The sequence below is a fragment of the Palaemon carinicauda genome, chromosome 11 (assembly GCF_036898095.1).
Source record: "Palaemon carinicauda isolate YSFRI2023 chromosome 11, ASM3689809v2, whole genome shotgun sequence".
NCBI classification, from domain to species: domain Eukaryota; kingdom Metazoa; phylum Arthropoda; class Malacostraca; order Decapoda; family Palaemonidae; genus Palaemon; species Palaemon carinicauda.
Genome location: NC_090735.1, coordinates 105,881,837 through 105,902,104, shown reverse-complemented (window position 1 = coordinate 105,902,104; position 20,268 = coordinate 105,881,837). Strand labels below are relative to the sequence as shown.

Here is a 20,268-nt window from a genome sequence, read left to right as displayed (position 1 = left end):
AATGTACCTTTCACAGCCTCTCATAATTTCACTTGACTCACAGAGCTAGCGATCTGGCGAAAATGGGAGCTGACTGTAAGAATGATGTGATACAACTACAGGATCAACTGGAGCTCTTCGGAGCACCCTCATCTACAGATGGTTCTGGTGGTTGCTGACGAAGTTGCAAAGCTTTGAAGATCATAATGTAAGCTCCTTGAAGGATCATTTACTTGGGCTTTTGCAACAATATCGTATAATTGGAGGCTATTGGAAAAACTACGAGACGGATTGCGGGAAATGAGGATGGAGGCAAAATTGTTCAACTGAACGGTGAGCGACGTGCGGTTCTTCAACTTAATTGTCCTAAAATTTGACATTGAAGCAAGGCCATATCCGAACGGCATTGGTAAATATATAATATTGCTCATCGTTTATTATCAGACTGATGGGTCAATACAAGAATGCCATCCATTTCTCTGAGGAATCTGACGAAATGAGGACATACATCACTTACGACTCCCATGAAATCTCGAAGGAAACTGACGAACTAGGGAAAAAAGACGATGAAATGAAGGAAACTGACGAACCAAAGAAAAACGATCTTGAAAATTAGATAGAAAGAAGCGAAGAGAGAGAGAGAGAGAGAGAGAGAGAGAGAGAGAGAGAGAGAGAGAGAGAGAGAGAGAGAGAGAGAGAGAGAGAGAGAGAGAGCGAAGAGCGTTTAAACAAATATTCCAAATACCTTCTAAAGCTAGAGGCAATTCACCTGAAAATAGAGGTTAAAGAGTCATTAATGCTGAAACTAAGGCACCTCAAAATAGAGGTAAAAAAAAACTCTAATGCTAGTGGTAAGGCACCTCCAAAAAGAGGTCAAAGAGCCCCTAATGCTAACCGTATGGGACCTAAAAATATAGGCCAAAGAACCTCTAATGCGAAAGGAATAACACCTCAAAATAGAGGCCAAAGAACCTATAATGTTGGAAGTAAGGTACCTTCAATTAAATGTTAACGAGCCCCTAATGCTAAAAGAATGGCACCTAAAAAAAAAAGGTCAAAGAACTTCTAATGCTGGAAGTAAGGCACCTTCAAATAGAGGTCAAAGAGATCCTAGAACTAAAAGAATGGCACCTCAAAATAGAGGTCAAAGAACCTCTAATGCTGGAAGTAAGGCACCTTCATATAGAGGTCTCAGAGCCCCTAATGCTAAAAGAATGGCACCTGCAAATAGAGGCCAAAGAACTTCTAATGCTGGAAGTAAGGCACCATCAAATAGAGGTCAAAGAGCCACTAGTCCTGAAAGAATGGAACCTCAAAATAGAGGTGTAAGAACCACTAATGCTGGAAGTAAGGGACCTTCAAATAGAGGTCAAAGAGCCCCTAATGCTAAAGGAATGGCACCTAAAATAGAGGACAAAATCCTCTAATACTGGAAGTAAGGCACCTTCAAATAGAGATCAAAAAGCACCTAATGATAAAAGAATGGCACCTCAAAATAGAGGTCAAAGAACCTCTAATGCTAGAAGTAAGGTACCTTCAAATAGAGGTCAAAAAGCCTTTAATGCTAAAAGAATGGAACCTCAAAATAGAAGTCAAAGAACCTCTAATTCTGGAAGTAAGGAATCATTAAATAGAGTTCAAAGAGCCCCTAATGCTAAAAGAGTGGCATCTCAAAATAGAGGTCAAAGAACCTCTAATGCTGTAAGGCACCTTCAAATAGATATCAAAGAATCCCTAATGCTAAAAGAATGGCACCACAAAATAGAGGTCAAAGAACCTCTAATGCTAAAAGTAAGGCACCTTCAAATAGAGGTCAAAGAGCCCGTAATGCTAAAAAATGGAACCTAAAAGTAAAAGTCAAAGAACCTCTAATTCTGGAAATAAAGTACCTTCAAATAGAGGTCAAAGAGCCCTTAATGCTAAAAGAATGGCACCTCAAAATAGATGTCAAAGAGCCCCTAATGCCAAAAGTTAGGCACCTCAAAATAGAGGCCAAAGAACTTCTAATGCTGGAAGTAAGGCATCCTCAAATAGAGGTCAGTGAGCCCCTAATGCCAAAAGAATGGCACCTCAAAATAGAGGTCAAAGAACCTCTTATGCTGGAAGTAAGGCACCTTCAAATAAAGGTCAAATAGGCCCTAATGCTTAAAGAATGGCATCACAAAATAGAGGTCAAAGAACCTCTAATGTTGCAGTAAGGCACCTTAAAATAGAGGTTACAGAGCCCTAATGCTAAAAGAATGGCACCTCAAAATAGAGGTCAAAGAACCTTTAAGGCTGGAAGTAAGGCACCTTCAAATAGAGGTCAAAGACCCCCTAATGCTTAAAGAATGGCACCTCAAAATAAGAGGTCAAAGAGCCAATAATGATAAAAGTATGGCACCTAAAAATAGAGGTCAAAGAACCTCTGATGTTGGAAGTAAGGCACCTTCAAATAGAGGTCAAAGAGCCCCTAATGCTGAAAAAATGGTACCTCAAAATAGAGGTCAAATAACCTCTAATGCTGGAAGTAAGGAACCTTCATATAGAGGTCACAGACCCCTAATGCTAAAAGAATGCCACCTAAAAATAGAGGTCAAATAACCTCTAATGCTGGAAGTAAGGAACCTTCAAATAGAGGTCAAAGAGCCCCTAATGCTAAAAGTATGGCACCTCAAAATAGAGGTCAAAGAACCTCTAATGATAGAAGTAAAGCACCTCCAAATAGAGGTCAAAGAGCCCCTAATGCTAAAAGAATGGATCCTCAAAATACAAGTCAAAGAAAATCTAATTCTGGAAATAAGGCACCTTCAAATAGAGGTCAAAGAGCCCCTAATGCTAAAAGAATGGCATCTCAAAATAGAGGTCAAAGAACCTCTAATACTGGAAGTAAGGCACCTTTAAATAGAGGTCAAAGAGCCCCTAATGCTAAAACAATAGCACCTCAAAATAGAGGTCAAAGTACCTCTAATGCTAGAAGTAAGGCACCTTCAAATAGGGGTCAAAGAGTCCCTAAAGCTAAAAGAATGGAACCTAAAAATAGAAGTCAAAGAACCTCTAATTCAGGAAGTAAGGAACCATTAAATAGAGGTCAAAGAGCCCCTAATGCTAAAAGAGTGGCATCTCAAATAGAGGTCAAAGAACCTCTAATGCTGTAAGGCACCTTCAAATAGAGATCAAAGAATCCCTAATGCTAAAAGAATGGCACCTCAAAATAAAGGTCAAAGAACCTCCAGTTCTAGAAATAAGGTACCTTCCAATAGAGGTAGAAAAGCCCTTAATGCTAAAAGAATGGCACCTCAAAATAGAGGTCAAAGAGCCCCTAATGCCAAAAGTAAGGCACCTCAAAATAGAGGCCAAAGAACCTCTAATGCTGGAAGTAAGGCACCGTCAAAGAGAGGTCAATGAGCCCCTAATGCTGAAAGAATGGCAACTCAAAATAGAGGTCAAAGAATTCTTAAGCTGGAAGTAAGGCACCTTCAAATAAAGGTCAAAGAGCCCCTAATGTTAAGAGAATGGCACCTCAAAATGGATACCAGAGACCCTAATCCCAAAAGTATGGCACCTCAATATAGAGATCAAAGAACCACTAATGCTGGAAGTAAGGCACCTTCAAATAGAGGTTAATGAGCCCCTAATGCTAAAAGAATGGCACCTTAAAATAAGAGTCAAAGAACCTCTAATGCTGGAAGTAAGGCACCTTCAAATAGAGGTCTAAGAGACCCTAATGCTAAAAGAATGGCACCTCAAAATAGAGGTCAAAGAGCCACTAATGATAAAAGTATGGCACCTACAAATAAAGGTCAAAGAAACTCTAATGTTGGAATTAAGGCACCCTCAAATAGAGGTCAATGAGCCCTTAATGCTAAAAGAATGGCACCTCAAAATAGAGGCCAAAGAGCCTCTAATTCCAAAAGAATGGCACCTCAAAATAATGACCAAAGAACCTCTAATGCTGGAAGCAAGGCATCTTCAAATAGAGGTTAAAGAGCCCCTAATGCTAAAAGAACGGCACCTCAAAATAGAGGTCAAAGAACCTCTAATGCTGAAAGTAAGGCACCTTCAAATAGAGGTCAAGAGGCCCCTAATGCTAAAAAATGGCTCCACAAAATATAGAGGACAAAGAGCCCCTAATGCTAAAAGTATGGCACCTCAAATTAGAGGCCAAAGAATCTCTAATGCTGGAAGCAAGGCACCTTCAAATAGAGGTTAAAGAGCCCCTAATGCTAAAAGAAGGGCACCTTAAAATAAAGGTCAAAGAACATCAAATGCTGAAAGTAAGGCACTTACAAATAGAGGTCACAGGACCTCTAATGCTAAAAGAATGGCACCTCAAAATAGAGGTCAAAGAACTTCTAATGCTGGAAGTAAGGCACCTTCAAATAGAGTTCAAAGAACCCCTAATGCTAAATGAATGGGACCTCAAAATAGAGGCCAAAGAACCTCTAATGCTGGAAGTAAGGGACCTTCAAATAGGAGTCAAAGAGCCCCTAATGGTAAAAAAATGCCACCTCAAAATAGATGTTACAGAGCCCCTAATGCCAAAAGTATGGCACCTCAAAATAGAGGCCAAAGAACCTCTAATGCTAAAAGTAAAGCACCTTCAAATAGAGGTTTAGAGCCACTAATGCTAAAAGAATGGCACCTCAAAACAGAGGTCAAAGAGCCAATAATGCTCAAAAAATGGCACCCCAAAATAGAGGTCAAAGAGCCCCTGGTGCTAAAAGAATGGCACCTCCAAATAGAGGTCAATGAGACTTTAAGGGTAAAAGCATGGCACCTCAAGATAGAGGCCAAAGAGCTCCTAATGATTACTCTCTCTCTCTCTCTCTCTCTCTCTCTCTCTCTCTCTCTCTCTCTCTCTCTCTCTCTCTCTCTCTCTCTTGATACACATAATAGATTGAAATTCTATATCTGATTTGGCAAACCCATGTTTTATTTTTCCAGTAAATCAAAATCTGCTAATAACAACTATTGTGATTACGCCTAACCTTGAGATTTTACTTTTCTTTATAAATGATATTCTGATGCTCTGAAGCAATGTTTATATATTGTTTTAAGTGTATTTTTATAGATTTTTGTTTTAGATTTTATTGACAAAACATACAAATCACACATTGGTACATAAGAATAATATACAAATATTTTGTCCAACATACAGCTAATATTCAAAATATACGAGGTCCATTCAAAAAGTATCCGACCTTGGTTTCATAAAGAAAAAAAATTGTACATTTGAAATTTGTTTATTCAATCATCTTCAAAGTACTCCCCTTGGGAGTGCACACACTTTTCCCACCAGTGCTGCCACTGCTGGTAACATCTCTGGAATGTTGACATTGGGATGCTGTAAAGCTCTGCTGTCGTTTTTTTCATAATTTCCTCTCTCGACTCAAAACGCTTCCCTTACAGGGTTGTTTTCAGTTTAGGGAACAGCCAGAAGTCACAAGGTGCCATGTCTGGAGAGTAGGGAGGATGCCGAACAAGTGGGGTGTTTTTTTTTTAGCCAGATTAGCTTGGATCAAGTGGGCAGAATGAGCAGGTGCATTGTCATGGTGCAGTTGCCAGTTTCACGCCGCCCACATTTCCAGCAGTTTTCGTCGTACAGCATCTCGAAGGTGTCGCAATTCTCCAGATAATACTTCTTATTAATTGTTTGTCCTGCTGGTGCGTATTCATGATGCCCAATACCATTGGAGTAAAAAAAAACATGTCAACATTACCTTAACATTGCTGGAACCTGTCGTGCTTTTTGGGGTCTTGGTGATGTCTGATGCTTCCATTGTGATGACTGAAATTTAGTTTCCGGGTCATATCCGTACACCCATGTCTCATCACCAGTGATGATAGTCTTCATGAAGTTAGAATCACTGTTAGCACAGTCAAGCAGGTCTTGTGCAATTTTCAGGCAGAGTTGTATCTGGTGCTCCACCAGCAACTTGGGAACGAATTTAGCAGACGCTCGTCGCATGGCCAAATCTTCCGTTAAAATTGTATGAACTGATCCTGTGCTTATTCCTACTTCTTCAGTAATTTCGTTGATGGTTATACGACGGTCGTCCTCCACTATTCGACGAACATTTTCAAAGAATTCTTCGTTTCTGCTGGTGGATGGCCTGCCTGACCGTGGCTTGCTCTCAACTGAGGTTTGTCCTTGCTTGAGGCATTTATACCACTCCTTTATCTGTGTTATTCCCATGGCTTCATCGCCAAAGGCTTGCTGAATCTTCTGGATAGTTTGCACTTCTGTATCTCCAAGCTTGTAGCAGAACATAATGCAGTAGCACTGCTCGATGCTCTCCGACATGTTGTGTAAGGACGATAATCCGACGAGCTTGTGCTGGACCTCTGCACTCTAGCCCTCACAGGCGGGTACTGCCACACACTACAGCTTTTAAAATGTACACACATGTGCAGTAAGGGTGCTGTTAACTCCCACAAAACTAATTTGCGGATTGGTGAATTATTTGTCCTTTTATGAACCAAGGTCGGATACTTTTTGTATGGATCTCGTATAATACAATATTTAATTCATGCCATCAAGGAATTTACCAGAATATTGATAACAATTATATGTTTCATTTAGAAATGGGACACATCTTAAATCATAAAAATTATGCAATAGAAAACCATGATTAAAATCTTACATTCGTAATTTGATCTAACAACTCCCGGAAATGCCAAAGACACAATGTCTACTCAAAATCATAAATGAAATAAAATATAGGTGGATTGCTACTTCTTCTTTGCCTGCATCTTTTCCCACTTCTATGTGGGATCGATGTTTCTGGCTAGAGTTCTCCATCTACCTCTGTCCCACTCTTCATCACCGGTTAATCCCTTTGATCGAAGGTCATCCTTGATACAGTCCATCCACCTTCGCTTTGGTCTCCCTCTCCTTCTTGTTCTCTGTACTTCCATTTCCACCACTCTCCTCCCAATATACTGTTCATCTCTTCTCATGACATGACCATACCACCTCAGTCTACTTTCTTGGATCTTATCTGATAATTTTCTAACTCCTGTGGTACCCCTAATTACCTCATTCCGTATCTTATATCTTCTTGTCACCCATCCCATCCATCTCAACATTCTCATCTCTGCCATATCAAGCTTCTCTTCTGTCTTCTTTATTGCCCACGTCTCCGCTCCATACATCATTGCCGGTCTCACAACTGTCCTGTGTACTTTACCTTTCAACTTAACCACTATTTTCCTGTCGCATAGCACTCCACGCACTTTTTTCCAATGCTTCCATCCTGCTTGTATTCTGTGGTTTATTTCTGCCCCAGATCACCATCCTCTGCAACTGTTGATTCTGAATACTTGAAATTTTCAACTCTTTTCAATCTCTCTCCTTGTAAACTAACTTCCCCATTCTCCCCATTTTTCAATCTCAAATACTCTGTCTTTTTCCTGCTGATCTTCAATCCTCTATTTTCTAAATCACTTTTAGTACAATAGGATTAAAATCTTAAGACCCTGGTATGATCCTGTTCATGAATAGAATCTTAATACTTCGTGGACATATGTACATAATGGATGTACTGTATATGAATGTTTTCACCAAGCAAGCTGCTGGTGTCTCTGAAAATTTATCATAGGGTATCTTAATCTAATATCATTTGTAAGGTTGCATTCTATTAAAATATGTCTTTCAGACTGGATACTTGTATTGTTACACGGGAAACCCGTGATTCTAGGAGTATGCGGTACCAGCGACCTGTCTCGATTCTTAGATTATGGGACATAAGTCTAAGGCAACTAAAGGAAAATCAGGAATAAACAAATTAGTTGTATATACACGGTGTAGCGTCATTATCACGTTTATTTCATTTGCATGAGTGTTGAATTTAGTACATTGTGTACTTTTGGTACTAATAACATTTGCTATATCAACAGACGGATTAGAGTCGCTGTGAGGTTCCGGGTGTAGGACAACTGAACACTGCCGACTCAACACTGCCGACTCATCACCAGGACAACTCTACACCGGGACAACTCAACGCCGGGACAACTCAACACCAGGACAACTATAATACTATAAAACTATAAAACACACACACACACACACACACACACACATATATATATATATATATATATATATATATATATATATTTGTTTTACTTGTCTCTTTTTAATGAACAATGGAAACACTTCTTTATCCCAAACTACTTTCTCTCATGGTTCTCCTTGTCATATATATAAACTACCGATTAGATGCAAATGACCTGTAGATCTTTTTCTTCTCTCCCTTCTTCTGGAATGAAAATCTTGTACTGGTGTAGCAACTCTAAATCTGGAAGATCTGCTGATGTCGGAGGAGGAGCACTTAGGGGTTCCCTTTTATGTTTAATCGTTTTTCTCCTCATAGCTTACGCATCAGGCATTGATCCAAGCGTAACTTGTGATACATTTGTTAATATCTCACTTATTACTACACTTGGCTTTTCAATGGTGTCTACTGCGCATTATTTTAAGACTGTGAAAAGTTTAGCCATTTCAACATTGGGTGCAAATGAATTATGAGAATGCTTGTTTACTTCCTTGATAACAGATCCAAGTTTTGTATGAATCCTTGCATTGCACCAAGCACCTTGATCACTACGCCAAAATTTGACATTATTATCTAATTTACTAAACTTATCAAACACAACTAAATGTCCTTAATATGTAGATTTTTCTTTTCCTCTTTGGCTAAGAATTTCCATTGTGGGTGAGATTACAAGTTTCTATTGCTTTATATTTCAGAAATATCTTCAAAATTTTAAGTATTGGCCTCGATGTAAAGAGATGGACAGTAACACTCTATTATGGAAATATGCTTATTCAGATTAACTGAACTGAACTGAACAATATACTAATACAGTCAACACTAAAAAGATAAATCTTATAATCCCTTTAATCACTCAATATCGAAAACCAAACAATCATATGATCTACAGGTCATTTGCATCTCATCGGTAGTTTATATATATATTACAAGAAGAACCATAAGAGAGTAGTTTGGGAGACAAGTAAAACAAGTGTGTATACATACATACATATATATATATATATATATATATACAGTATATATATATATATATATATATATATACTGTATATATATATATATATATATATATATATATATATATATATACTGTATATATATATATATATATATATATATATATATATATATATATATATATATATATATATATATATATATATATATATATATATATATATATATATATATATATATATATATATATATATATATATATATATATATATATACACGTGTGTGTGTATGTGTGTGTTTTATAGTTGTCCTTTTGTTGAGTTATCCCGGTGTTGAGTTGTCCCGGTGTCGAGTTGTCCCGGTGTCGAGTTGTCCTGGCGTTAAGCCAGCAGTGTTGAGTTGGCGGTGTTGAGTTGTCCCTTTCCCATAGCCCTCGACCCTGAGACTGCCAGCTCTACAAACTCCCTTTGCCGGGCCGCTCCTCACATCATTCTCTAGAGCGATGGATACCAGGGCCGTGAACCAGAGGTACAGCCCAGAGGCCCATGCGACCGCTTCCATGGACGTCGCCTCCTGGACTGTGAAGCCCACGGCCCAGCCAGACAGCCTACCCTCTGTGGATCCGGGGATTAAGGCAGCCAGGTTCCTTTCCGACGGTCAGTATCCCTATGAGGTTCCCTCAGAAGTGTAGAAGTGTCTGTGCTTCACCTCCAGGAAGGGCAAAAACTTCGGTAAGCCCTGAGGCCTGTTTGGCCATCTTGACTCCATGGTGGCAGCGGTAGTGGTGTACCTTGCCATGGAGCTGGAGATCGCACATCCCAGACCATCCAAGACTGGAAGATGCAAAATACACCGGAAGATGCCTTAGCAACTCTCTTGTGGATATACGAGGTGCCTCACACTGAGGGACCTTGGGGAACTCAAACATAGAATAAGGCAATAAGGCTCTCTCTCTCTCTCTCTCTCTCTCTCTCTCTCTCTCTCTCTCATTTCAATGAAAAAATTTTCAATATTACTGAAGAATTTTATTTTAATCTTTTTTCACAACTTTACTATGAAATTTTTCTTTCTAAGTTTAATATTTTCATTCTAATATTTAGCTTACTTCTAATAACAGAAAGCTCATTACCTCCTCGGGAACATCAATATTGGCGGATCTGAATATATTAATAAGATATGAAACGGCTTTGACTCCTGGTTTTAGAGCATCACCATGGAAATGCTTTAATAAATATTCCATTTCTTGTAGATTTTCTCTAAAATTATTACATGACCTATATAATACCTTCCTCTTTACAAGGATATACAGTTACCGCCTGTTTCATCTACATCAGCTGAGCCTAATTATGGATACTTATTTTTAAATTTAAAAGCCACGAACCCTCCCATCAAAGAACTCATTTCCTATCTGTGTTTCAGGCTTTATCTCTACTAAATCTTTTACTTGATTTTCCTGTCTCAGTCTCACTGTTAACAGGCAGAAGGTGCTTCATGAGACACGCAGAGATATATAACTCTGAATCTACATCATTGGGAGCAACATTTAACCTTTGAGATGGACCACTTATATTTAAGCACTCAGTAGTGACACACGATGTACAGTAGCTTCATCATTATTACAAACATTAAGACCTTAACTCGTTAACTTTTATCTCTACCCACTATGTATAACCGCAGTCTATATTAAATTCCAAAGGTGACCGATGACCAGTGGCAGTAACCAATTTGTTGTATGAAAGAAAAGATATGTTCGACTGTGTTTTGACATAGCCGTCTAGTAGTCATCAAGAACTGTTAATCCTTACAGTCCATGCAACATGTTATACAATAATCCTTATACTGGAACGAAAACATTTTGTCTTTCACTTTAGCATTAATAACAAAACATAGCATCTATTTCAACTTGACGTGGACAGTTCGAGAAAGCAGCTCTGCATTTCTTTACGACATAATTCATGTACGAGTTATTCTAGCCAAGCCAACTAACAATCAAAGATATATAAGATCGGATGTTTTATTACAAAACTGACTTTTCCATAAGCCTTTGTTACTACAAAATTTTATGGAATTAGCCACTGAGGAAGAGAGTACCTGAACTGCTGTTTCTCACATAGCCGTTTATAACCTCACACGTTTAAGTGACTCATTGATATTGTATGCTATTTTGAGATCATTTACTGATAACGGTACGATTTTTTATATAGATTTTGAGGTAATAATTTAATTTCCAACCTGAAAACCATAGTCTATTAAATCATTTTGAATTACGTTGATTAGATGAGGTGGATCTGCCAAGACGAAAACCTTTGAAAAATTTCGAAGCAGCAAATTTTTTTTTTATTATCTGAAGCTCAAATAATAGCATTTATACATACAAATTTTTTTTAACTCTCTCTCTCTCTCTCTCTCTCTCTCTCTCTCTCTCTCTCTCTCTCTCTCTCTCTCTCTCTCTCTCTCTCATCTTCAGAAACATTCTTCCCATCGTTGCTAAAGATTTACTAGGATGAGAAATATAATTAACATATCCATATATTCTCGTATTTTTTCAAGTGAGCCTATGCAGTTCTCCTAGTTGACCAAAATGCTGCATACAATATATGTCTAGTATACGAAACTAAAGTGACGAGATATTAGTGATAGGCTTACCTGAATCTCATTAGTAATTACATTATTATAAATATTTGTGTCAGTATGGTATTTTCTTTAGACTTCGGACAGTCTTGGGGCAGCAATTGAGCAACTCGTGCCTAAGGTTTCTAGCAAAATCAATGGGTTGGAAATGTGACGAACAAATTCGTGCCTATTTGGCATTGATACCATCATTTCTTTTTCATATATTCACCCACTTCATACATAGTTCCATATCTTTGGGGAAACGGTAAAATCTATTTTTTTCGCCACCAACAGTTATATTGGTCTTATAACAATTGCAGCACCCATGTATGACACATATAACCATGATGAATCTGTCAACGCAAATGAAAACAAAAACGTCTGTGAAAAAAAGAAAAACCTTGGCATATTTCCCGCCCATATGTCGCGTGGCGAACTCTCCAGGTGACGTCATGCGCGAGCGTGAAGAAAACGGGATCTCTATATAACTCGCCTTATCTTATTCCACTTTGTCCTGAATTGCAGTAAGCATTTAGGTTCCAACTTCTTTTGAGCCTCTGGTGGGATGGTTTGAAGCGACCTGGCCTTTCATTTGAAGGAGCTATTGTTGGATCCCAAGTATGAGGTAGAAATTTATTTCTATCTGAGCACGATAGTGTTGATTTTCATCATTATATATATATATATATATATATATATATATATACAACCATACGTACATATACATTATATATATATACTGTATATATATATATATATATATATATATATATATATATATATATATATATATTTATATATACATGTAATATATATATATATATATATATACATATATATATATATATATATATATATATATATATACAGTCAGCGCGGATCGCTGTGTCCGGGTAGTGGGCCGGACACAGCGTTCCGTGCAAATCGGAGGCATGGGGTTTATCGGGGAAAAAATCGACTGGGACAAATTGACTAATTGGCATCTTTTTATACAAGTTGGCATCTACATATCTGCGTAGGTGGAAGCTAGCCAGTGTGTTTCCTGTAGTCGTGGAGTGAGGTTGTGTCAGGTTGAGAGGGCCGAGTTGCAATCGTTCTTTTGTGAGTTCGCGTGGCATTTTTGTGTATCAAACCCCCCCCCCCAGTGATGTCTAGACCCCGTACAAGTCACGATGACATTGTTAGAGTGATAACCTGTCATAATTTAGGTCTGCAAACGAAGGAAATAGTGAAGAATACTGGCGTGAACGAGAGGACAGTGAGGCGCTTGGTGGCGAAGTAAAAGGAAGGAGGTAGCGCCGAGATCCCTTCTCACTCCCAGGCTGGTTCCCCTCCCCGGAAGATTCCTGATCGTACTTTAGTTATATTAAAGCGAAGCCTAGAAGAAAATCCAACATTAACGGCTAAGCAACTGAAAGAACAGAACCCTAAATTGTTGAGCGACGTCAGTGTTCGTACGATTCAGGAAAACCTGTCGAAGCGCCTCGACTTCGAGAAAGTGATCGCGAGAAAGAAGCCAGCTTTAACTTTGAAACAAAGCCAGAGGAGGGTTGCTTTTGCCAAGACATACAAGGATTGGACCTTGGAGCAGTGGCGTAGTGTCTTGTGGAGTGACGAAGCGACCTTTTGTGTGAGTGAGACGACTGGGAAAAAAGTGTGGCGGCGAAAGGGGTCAGATCCTCTTAAGCCTAATCTCACGGCCAAGACAGTTAACCACCCAGCATCGCTTATGGTCTGGGGTTCGTTTGCCTACGGTGGTGCCTCAAGCCTTGTTGTTTTGCCTAAAGGCATAACGGTTATTGCTGACCGCTTTTTGAACATTTTAAAAGACAATTTAGAGGATTGTTTTGCGGCTACAGGAGCTGAAATTTTTCAGCAGGACGGTGACCCTAGCCATACGGCTAAAAAAGTGAAAAAGTGGCTGGAAAATAGCGAAGTTAACTATATTCCTGATTGGCCAGGTCAAAGTCCTGATATTTCGCCCATTGAGAACCTTTGGGCGATAGTTAAAGCCCGCCTTCGTAAAGAAGTGACGACCAACGTAACACTTCTCGAGGCGGCGCTCCATAAGGTGTGGGCGGAAATACCTGCCGAAATACTACAAAACCTCGCCGATAGTGTTCCTCAACGACTTTTGGAGGTCAAGAAGAGGAAAGGCTACCCTATAGACAAGTAGCAGGGATATTGGTGAGTGTTCAATTAAATTTTTATTGATTTATATTGTGTATTAGTGTAGATATGGGGGGGGGACCAAAATGAATGCACGGCGGATGCTGCCCGGACAGACCGACCCGCCCTGACTGTATATATATATATATATATATATATATATATATATATATATATATATATATATATATATATATATATTTACATATACATATAATATATATATATATATATATATATATATATATCTATATATATATATATATATCTATATATATATATATATATATATATATATATATATATATATATATATATATATATATATAATGTATATATATTTTTGTGTGCGAGTGTTTTGTATTTGTAGTGAATAATTGAGACGTGAAATGATAATAATAAAATTGAAATATGGCAACTCGATTGGTAACTTTTGTAAGCTTTCACTAACTGTCTTTGATTCGCTAAGGTTGGACAAGTCTTCGCCCATTTTGTAGAAATATTAAGAAGAGGAACACCTTGTGTGTTTTGGCATGGGAAAACTAGAGACATCTGACGAAAGATTTCCCCCGAGTGTCTGTGCATTCTAACTGGACATATAATCATTAACAATCTCCAGAATATCGTCCATAACCCATATTTGTTTTCTCTCTGCATTTCCATTGAATATCATGTTAGTTGTACTCATATTCATTTCAGTTCTACATTTCTGCTTTCTCTATTGATATATTCTATCATCTTTTGCAATTCCTCCAATGATTCCCAAAATACAACTATATTATCTGCAAATCTTGAGTTGTTAAGTATTCCCTATTATTGCTAATTCTTACATTTCCAATAAAAAATCTTAAAAACTACTTCTAGTCATGCGTTGGATAAATTAGAAAAGATGGGGCCCACACTGTATCTTGTTTCTTAATCCCAATTTTTTCACTACCTATATGTAGTTTTAGGATTATTATAATTCCCATATAGATATCTCCAAGTGTTCTAACATAAGATTCATGTATTCCCTGTCTTTGAAGGGTTTTCATTAATGCTGAAGTTTTGACAGAATCAAAAGTTTTCTCAGTCTATAAATGCCATACATAGTGGTTTGTCATACTCTGTAGATTTATCCATTAGCTGGTTAATCACATGGATATTGTCAGCCGTAATACCCGGTTCTAAAGCTTGCCTGCACTCTTTGCTGATTAAAGTCTAGCTGTCTTTGCATTCGGCCTAATATGATCGTTGTAAATATTCTATTTATTAATAAGAATTAATTTTCTTTTTGGGGGCATTTTTTCAGGTACTTTATGTCTCACCATACGTGAATTAGTATAATGTTAACGATTTCCAAGCTGTCAGATAGAGCATTCCTGCACACATTTTGTGTCAAGTTCAGCAATTTGTACTAAAATGAAAACTCCATCTCTTATTAAACCAACTGTTATATAGCCTATAGACAAATGTGTGTGACTGTATATTATATCTATATATATAATATATATATATGTATATATATATATATATATATATATATATATATATATATATATATATATATATATATATACAAACAAATATATATAAATATATACATATATATATATTTATATATATATATATATATATATATATATATATATATATATATATATATATATATATATATAATATATATATATATATATATATATATATATATATATATATATATATATATATATATATATATATATATATATATATATATATATATATATATGTATTTGAATGTATATACATAAACACACATATAAATAGATATACATGCTGTTTATATATGAAAGTATACACCACCATATATATATATATATATATATATATATATATATATATACATATATGTGTGTGTGTGTGTGTGTGTGTGCGTGCACAGACCATTATGAACGCAAGACCATAAATAAATTTTGGTGGCTAAAATGTTCAAGAAAAAAGAAGCAAAAGAAAAAAAATCGCAAATCCATTTTTACGAGCAACATTCACAAGGGAATTTGTAAACTAGATTCTGTCGCGAAATAATTGAATTTATACCAGCACAGTGGCGGGCGGTAGGTTAAAAAAAGACACACAAAAAAGGAACAAAAGAATAACCTCGTCAGTCAATTTAGTCCTCATTATCGTTAGTGCCTACTTCAACTGTAATTCAATTTTAATTTAAGTGCTCATGTAGCTTAAATGCGGCAACTTCTGACAATTATTTCAATCAGTCGGTTAGCGTTGAAGTTCTGTTCTCTTCGAAAGAAAAGACCACAAACGAGATATAATGAGTTGTAGACACAAAAATCTATATTTTAAGAGGAACATATATTCTCTACGACCTTTAACCTATCTTTACCAACATAATACTACCCTTGTATGATAAACAAAATATCTGTGTGTAGATTATAGTGAGAAATTACTAGCACGAAAACTTTAAATGATATTGAAGTATCAAAACATAATTATTAAAATGATTTAATAAAAATACTATCAATCAAAGTACATAACAACAAATGCAAACCTCCCTTAGTATAATGTGAACATTACCTCTTCTTTTATCATAAGTTTTAAGTATTTGTAGCATTGCCTCGGGTGACGAAATAACTAAAGCCGGCCACAACGCATATAAATAAACGTCACTGTCTTTTCTCGTGGGTTAAATCTTCGATATTTCCTATTATACTCTTTACTTATTTTATTTAGTGCATGGCTCATCTAGGAACTAAGCATGAATTCAATAACTAGTTAAAAAACTAACAAAAAGCTGAAAGGTTCATTCAGAGCATTCTCCAGAAACCTAGGATTTACTAAGTATTTTTTTTACCTGTTACTTTAGATAAGTCAAGTGCTCCTTCATAATGTTATGAATCAAATAATCAAAGACTAATTCAGAAACAACTATGAAAATGAAAAGGCGCTAAAAACAGAAAAGCTGTCATACGAATAGAAGCCGGTTTTATAAATTACCTTGAGTATCCAGGGCTCCTTCAGATTAACATGATACAATAAGGACCAATAGAATCTTCTTATTTGAAGGACCTTGTACAGACTAATTTTTTATCTAAAGGACTTGGTACTAACTTATGTTCTTATTTAAAGGACCTTGGACAGACTTGAAGTTTTTATCTAAAGGACTTGGTACTGACTTATGTTCTAATTTAAAGGACCTTGGACAGACTTAAGTTTTTATCTAAAGGACTTGGTACTGACTTATGTTCTTATTTAATGGACCTTGGACAGACTCAAGTTTTTATCTAAAGGACTTGGTACTGACTTATGTTCTTATTCAAAGGACCTTGGACAGACTTAAGTTTTTATCTAAAGGACTCGGCACTGACTTATGTTCTTATTTAAAGGACCTTGTAAAGACTAAGTTTTTATCTAAAGGACTTGGTACTGACTTATGTTCTTATTTAAAGGACCTTGGACAGAAAGTTTTCATCTAAAGGACTTGGTACTGACTTATGTTCTTATTTAAAGGACCTTGGACAGACTTAAGTTTTCATCTAAAGGACTTGGTACTGACTTATGTTCTAATTTAAAGAACCTTATACGGACCAATAGAGACATACTCAAAACTACGCATATTATTATACCTAGGCTACTTGTTTCAGCCTCGATGGAAATCATCAGCTAGATATTCTCCAGTAAACAAAATCAGTCGTTATTTTTAAAAGTAGAGTTACGGAAAATGCTCAATCTCTACAATAAAAAGTATTATGAAATAGAATAAAAGAATAACAGTTGTCTACTCGCAAGTGGATAAGGTGGAAAATCTGAAAAACTATAGATATTATTATTATTATTATTATTATTATTATTTTCATTATTATTATCATTACCATTATTATTATTATTATTATCATTATTATTATTATTATTATTATTAGTAGTAGTAGTAGTAGTAGTAGTAGTAGTAGTATCATTGCCATTGTTATTATTATTATTATAATTATTATTAGTAGTATTATTATTATTGTTATTATTATTGTTATTATTATTATCATTTTATTATTATTATTATTATTATTATTATTATTATTATTATTATTATTATTATAAGGATGAGATTTACCAGCACAATGAATCAAGTTTGACTCTTACAGAGCTAGTCCGAGGGAAGAATATTACATATACGAGTATATTGAATCTAGTAAATAAGAAAGAAACACAGTAAATATAAGAGATAAGAAAATAAATGTAGAAAAAATCTATGATAGATAGAAATATGAAATTTTTTTTATATATAATACCTATGCTTCTTAAAAACGATTGATAAAACAAATCAAACAAATATATGAAAAATCTCGATTTGGGATATATATCAGAGGAGGCTACATTTCATGATAAATAATGCTTTAGAAATAAGAAAACAATTGTAGAAAAGAATTTTGCAACTCGGTCGTAGATAGATATGCAAAAATGCCAACTACAGTGTGTTTAATACCAATCATGTATATATTCTTAGTAATGATACAAGAATGATGAGCAATATAGTAATTCAGTACTTTGAAACACTGAATACTGGAATTTTTTGTTTATCTATATTTAGAACTTTTGGAACGATTGCTTTATCTGTTCAGTATTAGCATCAAAACAACGATAACTTTTGCAATATTGATCTTCTACTTTGCTTTTCATGTAGTTTATTTCTTTCCTTTTTCCTTTCCTCACTGGGCTATTTTCCCTGTGGGGGTCCTTGGGCTTATAGCAGTCTGCATTTCTAACTAGGATTGTAACTTTGCTGCTTCTGCTTCTGCTACTACTAAAACTACTACTACTACAACAACTGCTACTACTACTACTACTACTACTACTACTTCTACTAATAATAATAATAATAATAATAATAATAGTAATAAGAATAATAATAATAGTAATAATAAGAATAATAAAACGAACAACAACAACAACAACAATAATAATAATAATAATAATAATAATAATAATAATAATTATTATTATTATTATTATTATTATTATTATTATTTACACACACTCAAAATACAACGGTGCTTTTCCGACACCACCAGTAGACTAACATAAAAATTGTCTATTAGTGCGATGCAGCCTTTGTTTGAAATGTGTACTGAATACATATCAAGATTTTAGAATTGAAATATCTTAATCCTTAAGCAAACGCAATTATGAATGTTTAACCACACTTCAAAATTGCGATTTTCTAAACAGCATAACAAAATCGTAAAACCTGTAATTCATCTCTTCTCCAAGAATGTAATGCATATGCTAACATCATTAGGGACAGCAAAAGTAATGCGATAACACGACTCAAATTTAGTTTAAGAATTTCTTAATGCAGTAAGAAAGACCAAGCTTTAACATCGTTCAGTTTGTCTACCATTAAAAAACTTTTTATTTCTCATCCAGTTTTCTCTCTTTACTCTTCTCTGTAACATTAAATTTAAGCATCCGACTTTCGCACACTTATCAACACATTTTTATCTCATAATCAATGGTAAACAAACCATTAATTACGCAGTAGATATCAAATTAAAATCCTGCAGAAAATCTTTTCAAATCTGTTCGTTCCAGGTTAATCCGCGCGCGGTCTCTCTCTCTCTCTCTCTCTCTCTCTCTCTCTCTCTCTCTCTCTCTCAGCCGACTTGCATACATGACTGCTTGCGAGCAATTACTGCTCAAGTTTCCACTAAGTTATGCATAAAGTTGGAAATACTCTTTCTCTCTCATTTATTGCAACTTTGCATCCTCTGTATAATACGTCACTGTATAGCCGATCACATTCTTACCAAATCCTGTTGTCTGTATTTCAATCGTCATTATTTATAGCATTGTCTAGTTCTAAAATCGTTGCTATTTTTATGCACTTTACCTTACAACCCGAAATTGCATTTCATATAACGATTTTCTTTTGTTTCATTCTAATGACATTCATCTGAAACGTATCATTTGCATTATAGTTCGTATTCATTAAATTTCATAAACACACGCAAACAAATGATATCAATCTATACTTAAAAATTCCCTTTAATCATAATCACAGCCATATGTTTTTTACTTTCTGAACTATGAACAGTTTAAATAACAATGCAGGAATACTGATATTTTTCCTACTAACGTCACGATTAAATAATTTTCAATTATTATTATTCCTGAATTTACATTTTCTCTACATAAATCCTTTAATATAATCTCCCATCAATGGCCTTCAGTGGCAGTAGACTCGAACTGAGAGAGAGAGAGAGAGAGAGAGAGAGAGAGAGAGAGAGAGAGAGAGAGAGAGAGAGAGAGAGAGAGAGAGAGAGAGAGAGGGAATATCTGTATTTTGAAAAAACGTATGTGATACTCAGTAACATCATAGTTCGTGAGCAAACACATTGGCGAATAAAATGACGAGAAATTCTTCGGTAAGAAAAACGCGTAGATTTTAAAACCGATCCATTGAAATCCGAAACAGACACCGTTTCAAAAATACCCTGATGATTGAAGGAAGAGACGAGTCGCTGTTTTTAGTCATTGGAAATTT

At 35.7% G+C, this 20,268-nt stretch overlaps 1 protein-coding gene across 1 annotated transcript; it reads right to left on the bottom strand.

The window, feature by feature from the left end:
- Positions 1-5,677: 5,677 nt before the first annotated feature.
- LOC137649422 (protein GVQW3-like) lies at positions 5,678-6,265 on the bottom strand. Its single transcript, XM_068382409.1, has 2 exons — positions 6,079-6,265; positions 5,678-6,024 (listed from the first exon to the last, which is right to left on the bottom strand). The coding sequence occupies exons 1-2, from the start codon at positions 6,263-6,265 to the stop codon at positions 5,678-5,680; spliced, it is 534 nt and encodes a 177-aa protein (XP_068238510.1).
- Between the last annotated feature and the right edge of the window lie 14,003 nt (positions 6,266-20,268).

Coding starts and splice junctions, on each gene's coding strand:
- LOC137649422 (XM_068382409.1), bottom strand. CDS start 6,265: ATGTCGGAGAGCATCGAGCAGTGCTACTGCATTATGTTCTGCTACAAG. Junction 6,025..6,078: donor TGAGAGCAAGCCACGGTCAG/GCAGGCCATCCA, acceptor TTCGTCGAATAG/TGGAGGACGACCGTCGTATA.